Raw genomic sequence first — 11,801 nt, 5'->3', positions numbered from 1 at the left:
AAGACATTTACACCCTTCTCTTGTTAGGGGGTTATTATCAGTTGCCTAGAGGTGACTTCAAAGGGTTGAGTCTGATTTATGTCCTCTCTGCTACTGTCCCAGTCTTCACCTACACCCCCCTTTCTACTGCTGCAGATACCACAGAGGCTGTCCCGGGGTATAGTCATTCTCAGGGCATGTCACTAATGGCCATCTCAGGGAGGAAGCAGGCTGGAAGTGGTCCCGGCCAGATACAGCTATGAGCGAGAGACCATAATTGGGTAACACAAGGACAAGTGGGATTTGGCACAGGCAAACAACAGGCAGAGAATGTTGGGAGAGGCCCACTTAATTCACAGAGACATTTGGAATTAGTTGTAAATTCTCTGGGAAGAGATCAAGGCAGCGGCGTAAACAGCTCAATTAAACTGTCGGCTCAATGTTCAATGCGCAGTAATGGTCAAAACACAGCCTTTAATCTAGATACAGAGGATTATCTTTCACCCAGGAATGAGATTCCTAAGATTAGTTGTACCTGAGGTGGAGAGAACAACAGAGCCGGCTCAGCGACACCACGGACAGGCTTGTGTGTCAGGATGACTGGGACTTGTGTGGAAAGGGCTACCTGGACTCCACAACCTTCCTGGAGGCCCCTGCAGATGCTGGGAAAACAGGGACGAATCTCGTTCTGCTTCCTCCAAGGAGGAGACATCATCTGGGTACAGAATACTCCAGCATTTTTGCTTTAAAAATGCAGCAAGTCAGACATGCTCCCACCTCCAGACCAAAGCCCAAGCCAGGAGCACCAGGACTGAGGCAGAGAGATGATGTACTTTTAGCCCTCTGCCATTCTACCCGCCACAATCAACCACTCACGTTCATTCATTCATTCCGCAAATATTTATCACAAGTCTACTTGTGTCAGACCCTGTTCTGGACACGGAAGTTATACAGAGAACAAAAAGCAAAGATGCCTTCCCCACTGTGGGGGAAAATAAAGAATAAACAAGAAAGGTACATCAAATATGTTGTATGTGAGAAGGGAATGAGTAATACTCAGAAAAATAAAGCAGAGATGAGGATAGAAAGTGTTGAGTGGGGACAACTCTGGATATGGTACCTAGGGGAGGTCTCACAGCAACTGTCATTTAAATAAAGACCAGAAGGGAGCAAATGTTGAACCAGGGGCCAGCTGGAGGAAGCATTCCAGGCAGAGATGTAGTGCAAAGGCCCAACCTGAGAGAGGTTCAAGAAATATCAAAGAGGCTGCCTGTTTGGGGCAAGAGAGAGGACAGCAGAAGATGAAGTCAGGAATTTAAGAGAACTAGGTCATCTGAGGTCTTATGGGTCACTATAAGGATTTTGACATTTGTTCTTAGGGAAATGGGGATTTGATGAGAGGTTTGAGGGGAGGACTTTCCCAATGGCTCAGCGGGTCAAGAATGCCTGCATGCAAGAGACATGGGTTTAATCCTTGGGTTGGGAAGATCCCCTGGAGAAGGAAAAGGCAACCCACTCCACTATTCTTGCCTGGGAAATCACACAGACAGAGGAGCCTGGTGGGTTACAGTCATGGAGTTGCAAAGAGTTGGACATGACTGAGCACATAAACTCATTACTCATTGAAGAGAAGAGAGATATAATCAGATTCATTTTTTAATACATTTTTAAATTTTAATATTTATTTAAATATTTAATATTTAAATTTTAATATTTATTTTTATTTACTTATTTGACTGTGCCAAGTCTTAGTTGCAGCATGCAGGATCTTTTAGTTACTGCATGTGGGATCCCTGACCAGGGATCAAACCCAGGCTCCCTGCATTGGGAGTATGGAGTCTTAGCCAATGGGCCACCAGGGAACTCCCCAGATTCATTTTTAATGGGATTACTGGCTGCTGTTCTGAGAAAGAAACAGGGAAATGGGTGAGAGATACTTGCAATGATTCGGTCAAGAGATAAAGGAGTTGGACCAGGATGGAAGCAGTGGAGGTGGTAAAACATGGTAGGATTCTGCATATTCTTTGCTGATGGTTGGATGGAGCAGGAGTAAAAAAAAAAAAGGTGTCAAGAATGACAGGGATTTGTTTCAGATGTTCACTGAGGATTCATGACTCTGGAATCCATGCTTCTAGCTCAGACTCCTGGGCTGGTACACAGCAACATTTGATGAAATGAACTGAAAAAGTAGAAGAATGTGTTGGGTTGGTGGCACCATTTTTCCAGGCCTTTACCAATGGCAGAGCACACCTCCAGATATTGATGGTGCAGAGAAAACTGAGAAATTGAAACAGGGCAGAAACAGAAACAGGAACATACCCAACCCCTCCAATAAGAATATTGGGGACAAGGAGGCAGGCAGGGGGATTTAAAGGACAAAAGGACAAGAATGACAAGCATAGGGTTAAATTTGTGATACCAAAGAGACTGGGTGTCAATCCCAGTCGTGCCTCCTGATTCAATCTCTTCTCTTCATTGGTCCCAGGTTTCTCCCTGTGAAATGGGGTCACTGGCTTTCTAAAAAGAGTCTATCTAGCTTAACCATCTGTAGTGCTCTGATCCTTTTCTTACAAGTTCCCCTCTCCTCTAGCCATTTGACACAGTACTTCTCCAACATCATCTTTCAGGAAATTTTCTGTTTCTTTTCACAGTGATTATTTCTGACTCTGAGTTTTGTAAGATGTCGCTATTAGTTCCCAAAGAAAAACACCCATGTGGTTTTTTTGCCTGCTTGAAATAAATACTACTTTAGGCCAGTTACCCCATCTGTAAACTGGGAATAATACCAGATTGTAGGGATGCTGAGGAGGGTTAATTATATACAGAATGTGTAGGGGCTAAGCAGATACACAAGTGCTCTGGAAGTTTTTGGCATAATACTATAGCATTACAATAATTTTGGCTTGCAAATTATACCCCAGCAGAGACATCACATGGAAAAGTGGGTCTGACCCCATGGCCCACTGAAAGTGAAATGGAAAAAATAAGTTGTGAAATATAACTTCTCTTCCTAAACTTTTGGAAAAGGCAGAGATAATTCTTCCATATGCAACCCACATGCACGGAACAAGTTTCTAGATCCTGGAGAAGCCTGTCTTGCCCAGGGTGGCCTGGCCTGTTGCCAGCATCTGACCATTCCTCCTTCCTAAACCTGGAAGCAGAGATAGGAAGGGAGGGAGTAGGAGAGGATTTGTGGTTGGTTGAAAGCTGGGATTCACAGTGAGGATATCCTCACCTTTCAGGTTTTCTCTTCGAGCTTCCCTTACTTGCGGGATAATTAAGTGCTTATAAAGTAGAGGAATGATTTAAAGGGTAATTTGAGATAGTTAAATCTAGGGACATTTAAAATAAACATTTTAGTCCAGGTCAACTTCTGGGTCCTCCCACCATCCCCAGACACCATACACACACATCCTACATCCTAGATTATTTCCTATGAAATTCCAAATAAGTAGATCTCAGGCAATGAAGGGGCTGTGTAGTTGGTAATATATGGCTGTGTGTCATATATTGGGTTTGTAAAATTTAACTGGCTCATAGATGATTATAGTCCTCTCTCACCAGAGGGAAGAGTGAATAGCCTGATCCTGAAGGGACAGTTTGCAGTCAATTCCATTGGATTACTGTGGGTGGCTGAGTGGACAGAGCTCAGGCTTCAGAGTAAGATCCCAGTTGGACTCCTGGTTTTGCCACTTCCCCACTGTGGCCTTAGGCAGGGGAAGAGGCCCTACCTACCCAAGAGCCTCAAACTGCGAGTTTGACCTCCACCTCCAGTCCTGGCCAGAGAAGCCACTGACCTTGCTCCCTGCCCTAAAAGGTCCTGCTTTTCCTGCAGGATACAGGAAACAGATTTCCCCAAAGCCCATCTGTAATATGCAGGTTGCAAGTGGAGATAATGATTTGGACTATCATCCTAATAAATCAGCATTCTTTGAGAATTTCTCAGTCTTACACCTTAACTGTATGTCATAGTCTGGGGCTTGATCAGCCAAATTCAAAGGAGCACCGGCTCTAGAGGCAGTTAACTCTTTTGTCTCCACAGAACATATGCTCCTCTCAGGAAAAGCCTTCCTGAGCGAACTGTGCTCCTCCCTCAGCCTCAGTTTCCTCATTTTAATAATCAGAGGACGATCTTAAATTGCAAAGTAGAGATGAGTGGAAATGACACAATTTTGGCACCACCAGACCAGGAACTGACATCCAGACCCACCTGAGTGACCTTCTTCCGAGCCTCAATTTCTCCATCAGTAAAATGAGGGCCCTGGATTAAATGGAGTGTTGCTAGCTCCTACAATTTTAGGCATTAAACATTCCCACAGCTAGCTCTGCCAGGTTGACACTGATCAGGGTAAAAGCCAAGACTTCCTCAGAGGTGAAAAGGTAAGCAAACATTCCGATCTCCCCTTAGCTTGGCTTTCCAATTGGTGAGGGGCCAGGCCCCTGCAGACGATCCAGGTCGCATTCGTCGTCCGGATGGCTAAAGCGCTCATTTGCATAAATAATCCTCCGATGGTCTGGCACAGAGGGTTGAACCGAAATCTTCGTCCGTTTAAGCAGAAAATAGACACCCTGTTCCTAAGGGTCTCGGCACCACATTTCCTTTAAGAGGGTCACGCCGTAGACTAAAAATGCCCCTTGTCCCCTAAAGTGGGGATCCCTGGAGAACACAACGCTCGGGTGCCGGGGTGGGGAAGGTTTGGCTTCTACGCGCTGCAGGTTTAGGCTGGCAATCTCTCGCCCAAGGCGGTGGCGGGCTGCAAGCGAGGCGGGGCCGGCTGCGCCGCGGGACCCCGGCGCCCTCAGGCGCGACCCGGGGGCTGGCGCCGAGGCGGCCGCAGGAGGTGGCGCGTGCTGAAGGGGAGAGCTGCTGCTGTCCAGAACCGGGGCGCTAGAGGGCGGGGCCAGGGCCGAGGTCTGGCTGCCGGGCGCGTGGGGGTGGGCGGGGCGGGGTCTGAGAGGGCGGGCTGGGGGCGGGGCGCGCGCGGGCCCGGAGAGGGCGGGGCCGCGGGGTGGGGCGGGCTCTGGCGGCCCGAGTGTCACACACGCGGCGGTTCGGGAGGCGGCGACAGCGGCAGCGGCAGGCGCCGCCGGGACGGGCACGGGCGCGCGGGCTCGGGCGGGCGCCGGCTGCCTCCCTCCCTCCATCGCTCGCTTGCTCTCCGGCCCGATTGCTCGCCGGCCGAGGGCCGAGCTCGCTCCAGCGCTCAGGGGAAGGAAGAAGTCGGGGCAGGGGGGGGCCGAGGACCCCGACAAGTTCCAGCAGCAGCCGCGGATTCCGGCCGAGGCGGAGGCTGCGGTTCCGACGGGACAGGAGCGCGCTCCGTGGCAGAGCGCACGGCCAGAGCGTCTGAGGAGCGGGGGGTCGCCCGGGCCTTTCGCTATCCGTGGGGCCGCGGCGGGGATCCCATGAGACGCGCCCGCAAGGGGCAGGAGATCCAAAGCCCCGGCGGCGCGCGGCGGAGGCGGAGGGCGGTGCTGCAGCTGCCGGAGCCGGGGAGCGGCCGGCAGGAGGCAGCGGAGAGAACTTGAACTTGGCGTCGGGAGCGGGCGCCCCGGACGCCCCTCGCTGGGGCCGGGGCCGGGGCGCCAAGGGACCTGGGCGGCATCGCTGCCCCCCGAATGGCCGCGGCGGCGGACCCGGCTCCCGCGCCGCGGCCCTAGGCGGCCTCTCGCCATGGCCAAGTGGCTGAACAAGTACTTCAGCTTGGGCAACAGCAAGACCAAGAGCCCCCCGCAACCGCCGCGGCCCGACTACCGCGAGCAGCGACGCCGAGGCGAGCGGCCCTCGCAGCCCCCCCAGGCCGTGCCGCAGGCCCCCGCGGCTGCCTCCGCGTCCTGCGGTACCGCCGCCGCCTCCTGCTTCTCGGCCTCGTCGGGATCGCTGCCCGACGACAGCGGTAGCACGAGCGACCTGATCCGCGCCTACCGCGCACAGAAGGAGCGCGACTTTGAGGACCCCTACAACGGGCCCGGCTCGTCGCTGCGCAAATTGCGCGCCATGTGCCGCCTGGACTACTGCGGCGGCGGGGAACCGGGTGGGAGCCAGCGCGCCTTTTCCGCTTCGTCCGCGTCGGGCGCCGCGGGCTGCTGCTGCGCCTCCTCCGGCGCGGGCGCCGCCGCGTCCTCGTCCTCGTCCTCTGGCTCCCCGCACCTCTACCGCAGCAGCAGCGAGCGGCGGCCCGCCACCCCGGCCGAAGTGCGCTACATCTCCCCGAAGCATCGCCTTATTAAGGTGGAGAGCGCCGCGGGCTGTGCCGGGGACCCCCCAGGGGGCGCCTGCTCCGGCGGCCGTACCTGGAGCCCAACGGCCTGCGGAGGCAAGAAACTGCTCAACAAGTGCGGCGCCTCGGCCGCGGAGGAGAGCGGTGCCGGCAAGAAGGACAAGGTAAGGCGCCCTTGGCCTCAGTAGAGGTTCCAGAGCCACTGTGCGCACGGGGAAACTGAGGCACCGCTCTAGTTTCGAGTTCCTACATCCACTTCGGGCTAGGACCCGAGGTCAGGCCTCCCACAATGCTACCAAATTCTGCCTCCTTGCACGCGCTTTGTCCCCAATCATTGGCTTCCTGACACAGCCTCTTAACGCTGCTGCTTCCCGAAGGTCCTCAATCTGAACCCACAGCCAGGTGCCCTCTTTGGAAGTATCCTGACCAGAGAGCTCTCTGCCCAGCCTGGTCCAAGAAACAGCCAACCAGCCCCTCGAGGAGGAAAGTCAGAGAGTCAGAGCCCTTACGTATTTAAAGTGTAAGTGGCTCAGTCATGTCTGACTCTGCGACCCCATGGACTGTAGCCCGCCAGGCTCCTCCGTCCATGGGATTTTCCAGGCAAGAATACTGGAGTGGGTTGCCATTTCCTTCACGTATTTAGAAGAGAGTTTATTCTTGTCTACCCCCGTTCCACTCGCCCCTGACTTTATAGATGGGAACTGAGGTCTAGAGCTGGGAAGGGACCCGCCGGACATTACACATTTTCGATGGCAGATCCAGACCGGCTGTCTCTGAACGGATATATGTAAATCCCTCTAAATGCCCTGCCCTGCCCCACCCCCCGCGCCAGGTTTCCAAATGGGGCAGCCTTTTGTACTTGAGCTGTACCGCGAAACACGCCCCCCCACCCCCCAACCCCCACGCGTGCTTTTCCGGTTGAAGTGCGCTGGTCTACAAGAGCGCTCCACTTCGACCTGTCAGTTCCTCCAGCCTGGCCCGGGAGGGGTCCGCCTACCGGGCCAGCTGGAAGGAGACCACCCCTCCCATCCTCATCTTCCTTCCTGACCTTACCCTTTATAGCCCCAAGGATGAGGGGGACGATTTTGTACACTCTCCTCCCTAACAGATGAGACTATCTTGATCCCCCGGACCTTTGGAGCAGTCTAGTTAATTACAGCCAGACTGGGCCCTCTCCTCCCCCTTCACACTCCTGTGACACCCTCCTTTCCCCCATAAAATAATACTTGTTCTGTCTACTTCTGGTGGAAGGCAGTGCTTTCATTACATCTGAGGCCCAGTGCCCTGTGATGGCTATCAGACTGCTGTCCCTCTCCTTCCCCGGCACCGCCCTGCTTTCTCCCAAAGGTAAACTTTTCACCCAGATGTGGGCTGGGGGAAACTGATAGAGTCTGCGTTTTTTTTAGGACTGGATTTCCAGACAGGAGGGAGACAGGCCCCTACTTCCCAGATGGTGCTTGGGAAGGTAACTTTTTGTTTTCCAGGCAGGAGAAGTAAGCTGGTGCCCCTCCTGAATTTTTCTGCCTGACTTCCTCTCCCCAGGGTCCCAGGTCCCCCTAGCATACCTCCTGCTGGGTCTGTTGAAGGCAGCATGGGTAACTTATGGATTCCACTTCCCTCTGGGGCCAGTCTGGGGATGCATCTGCATGGACTCTGGGCTTCCTAAGCACTTGGGGTGCCACACCTAAATGACAAGAGCTAGGAGCTGGGTGGCCACCTTGGTGCTGCCTTGGGGGCAGAGGAGGTTTCCCTGGGAGCCCCCAGGATTATGGGTTTGTAGTCCATCTGTAAGGGAAACAGCAGAGAGGCTCCCTGCTGCCTTCTGTGTGGCCCAGGCTTGGCTAGGTGCTGATCTGGGAGAACCTGGAGTCTCTGAAAATGGAAGGATAGCCTAGCCTAGCTCTCCAGAGAGATCCCACCATTCCCTTGTTATTCCATGACCACCTCCCAGGTGGGCAAATCTCCTTTCTCTCCTGCTGCTTGTGGTTCTGCCTACTCACTAGAATCTTTCTTTATGGTTTTCAAAACTTTAGTAAATGTTTTTTCCTAACTATAAATAAGACTATTTCAAATACTGAGGAACACTAAGTTTAATAGCTGGAGTGTTAAGTGTGTTGAAAACTTGGCTTTGTTCCACCGGATGTTTCTTACAGTTCTTCTTTGCTCCCCTCTGCTGGGCCCTGGAGCAGGGTCCAGTGACTACTGTGGTTCAGGCTGCGGTGTACATGATGAGTGCTGTGATGGCAGAGCTTAATGGGAGGTGGCCAGGGAGGACCACTGTTATGGTTGGCTGCAGAAGAGAACCTGCTTTAGGGGATTGAAGGTAAAGGCCTTGTGGCAGGAATTGAAAGGTTAGAGTTGGGCAGGACCCCAGAGGGGCAGGAGGTCCCAGGTCGGGGAGAACCTTGTAACCTAAGCACAGCAAGGAGATTTAGCTGTTGAATCATATGAGCAGATATGGTTTCTTTAAAAAAGATCTCTCTGGAGTGCACTTCACCTACTAGATTGTGACTTTGAGCCCTTTGATCTTTTAAGAGGTTGTTGCCATCTTCAGAGTCAGAGGGATTGCAACTGCCAGATATTCTTTCTGGCGAGTAAGAGGAAGAAACAGGGAGGGTCATACTATGCAGTGGTTCTCAAACCAGCACCTGGAGGACTGGTTAAAACACATGGGGCCTGAGAAGGTGTATCTTTAACAAATTCTCAGGTGATCTTTTGCAGCTGATCCTGGGACCACACCTACGCAACAGTGGCTTCATAACCCTCCCTCTGGGTCTTCTGGTTGGAGCTGCTTTGGGATGCAGAGACTCCGGGTGCCCTCTTCATCTCTGATCTCTGTGGAGCTGCCACCTAGTCCCGGGCCAATACCTACCCTGTGTTCCTGGTCAAGCAGCCAGGCGGTAGCCTGGTTTTCACATTATTTGCAGCCAGACAGCTTTTGGAAGCCAGGGACACTGCAGGTCCAGCCCTGAACACACTAGAGTCCGCCTTCTGCCCCTCACCCATGGATCCAGGAAAACGTACTTCCAGCCCACTTAATCTCTGGCCCAGCTTCCTCTTATCAGTTGTTAGGGAATAGAACAAGTACCCATAGGGCTGTTGAATGCCCCAGCTGTGTGGGGACCTGTGTTTTAATGTTGGCCTATGTTGGGAAGTTACTGTGGCGTGGGACTAGGAGCTATGTCCACAAATCCTCCTTTCAGGGCCTCCATTGCCACCTCCCACCCACCTTTATCTTGGGGGCCCTTCTGCCCCCCTCAGTACCTGTGCCCCCTTCTGACACTGTTCTCCTAGGTGAATCCCGGGGCACATGCACACCTGGCTACATATACCCTGCTACCAGCCAGTCTCCAGTTTAGGGTAGTTTCCCTTTTAGAATCACGTGGAAGAGAGAGTCTGTTTTCAATTTAACCAGCTTTTACCCAGCACATATTTTGCGCTCAGAGATCTCTCAGTACAAGGACAAGCTAGGAGGAAGGAATAAAGGCTGCAAAAAGACTTGGCAGTAATTTTTGGCCTAAGCCTCTGAAGGTTGCTGACACCCGTCACCTTTTCATCATTTGTTTCCCAGTGTTTTTGTCTTCGGGAATTTAGTGAGATCTTCACCTAGGAGGCAGCTTTGAGTTGGATCTAGGGATGGAAGTGGAATTTCAGCGCAAGGAAAGGCTGACTGCAGCCTATGGGAGCCCTTAGGTGTATGTGCTGTGTACATGCATCTGTGTGTGCATGCATGTATGTCTGTGTGTTGGTGTGTGTGTGCATGTACATATATAAAACCTTAATGTGGAGAGTGTTTTTGGAAATGAAAGCTTCCTTGCAGTGGGCCTCACTTGGAAAATGAGAGATGACAGTGTGAGATAGGTGGAGGCCTGAGTTTGGACCCCACAGGGAAAGCCTGGAAGACTGTTGAATCAGGAAAATAATAGACTCAGAGCCATGGTTGAGGAGCATCCCAGGCTGGGGTTGATGGGTTTGGAGTTGGGAGGCAATTACAATATAGTCCCAGTGAGAGACAGTGAGGACTTGAGCTCCTGGAAAGAAAATACAAAACTTTAGTTGGTGGAAATATTATTCCCTCAGGTTGTCTTTATAAAAAAAAATAATGATGACAAAGAGGCCAGTAACTTGGTAGGTCTCCTTATGTGCAGCCAGACAAGTGTTATCCACTTAGGTTTTCTGCTGAAGTCTTGTTTCTTTTATCATAATTAAGTAAATGTTTCCACTGCAACTAAGAAAGTCGAGATGCACCATGACATCAGTTTCCCAAGTTTAAATACATGCCGATGTGTACCAACACTTTGTATTTTGTCAGCATCCACAGAGTTGAGTTAAATAACATGCTTCCAAAGAAATAAATAATATCATGTTCAAATTTTTTTTTTTTTTAAATACTCAGGAACAGTTTCTGAGCAGCATACGAGGCAGGGGGTACCTCACAGAGAATAAGTGGTGGCGAGTTGAGGGAAGCTTCTCAGTCTGCAGTTGAACATGAGCTTTTTAAGGTCTAGTCTGGGAGACAGTCGGGTAATAAGGCAGTGTCACAGCATGAGGCATGCCAGAACAGCAGTGTGTGCAGAGGGCTGAGAGGAATTTACAACTCTGTCTATGAATTCAAGGAGGGCTTTCATGAGGTGGTGGCATTTGAGCTTCTCCAGGTAGAAGCTGGTGCCAAGAGAATGGATGGAGGCTCTGAAAGGTGGGTGTGGTGGGGGAATTGTAGAGAGAGGTTGGAGCTGCGAAACAAGAGAATGTCTCATGTATCTTTTGGAGGAGTTGGGAATTGGGGTCTTTGTGTCCTTTTCATATCAAATCATTGATGTGTAGCTTCATTGAAGCCAGGGTGAAGCATGAGCTGAGAGTCATTTTCCATTTGGTTAATAGCCACATTCTCCAGTTCTTAGAAAGTAATTGATTGAAAAAGTAAGGACCAAGCTTGGTAGCTGTGGTTTGGCTTGGAACACTTTGAAGTCCTGTCCCTTGAAAGTAGTGTGAGAGAAATGCTGCATATCAGATCCAGTTTTTCCCATCGATTCCTCAGAAAAGAAATAGATTCTCCAGGCTTCAGGCTGACCACTTAATTGATCATTTAATCTTCACAGTCACCCTAGAAGGGGTTTAGGTACTGTATCTGTTAGCTATTGCTGCATCACAAGTTACTCCAAAGTCGGTGGTTGTAAACCAGAGGTTAGCAAAAGAATCAGTTAGTGAGTAATTTTAGCTTGTAGGCCAGACAGCCCCCATCACAACTATTCAACTCTGCCATTGTAGCTTGAAAGCATACAGACAATATATAAACTAAAGAGTATAGCTGTGTTCCAATAAAACTTTATTAACAAAAATAGGCAGCTGGCCTGTGGTCTGCAATTTCCAACCCCTGATTTAAATGTTAAGTCTTTATTATTATCCATGAACCCACAAGTCAACTGAGTAGTTTTTCTGGCCTCAGTTGGCTCACTCAGGCATCTATGGTCAGTGTGGAGTGGGTATGTAGCCCTGCCAGTCCTAGCTGGGCTGTCGTACGTGTTTGGTTTAGGATGGCCTTGGCTGCCTCAGTTCGGCTCTGTTCCATGTGATCTCTCATCTTCCAGCAAGTTAGCCTTG

At 51.2% G+C, this 11,801-nt stretch overlaps 1 protein-coding gene across 1 annotated transcript in view; it reads left to right on the top strand.

The window, feature by feature from the left end:
* Window positions 1-5,601: 5,601 nt before the first annotated feature.
* SHB (SH2 domain containing adaptor protein B) overlaps window positions 5,602-11,801 on the top strand; it is a 135,324-nt gene continuing 129,124 nt past the window's right edge. Inside the window, exon 1 of the mRNA XM_019966233.2 lies at window positions 5,602-6,364. Within this exon, the coding sequence (XP_019821792.1) occupies window positions 5,654-6,364 (711 nt within the window). The 5' untranslated portion in view covers window positions 5,602-5,653. The remainder of the gene's footprint in view (window positions 6,365-11,801) is intronic.

This window comes from Bos indicus, chromosome 8 (genome assembly GCF_029378745.1).
Source record: "Bos indicus isolate NIAB-ARS_2022 breed Sahiwal x Tharparkar chromosome 8, NIAB-ARS_B.indTharparkar_mat_pri_1.0, whole genome shotgun sequence".
Taxonomy (NCBI): Eukaryota; Metazoa; Chordata; class Mammalia; order Artiodactyla; family Bovidae; genus Bos; species Bos indicus.
The sequence above is the reverse complement of the archived record's forward strand: the minus strand, read 5'-3'. Positions and strand labels throughout refer to the sequence as shown.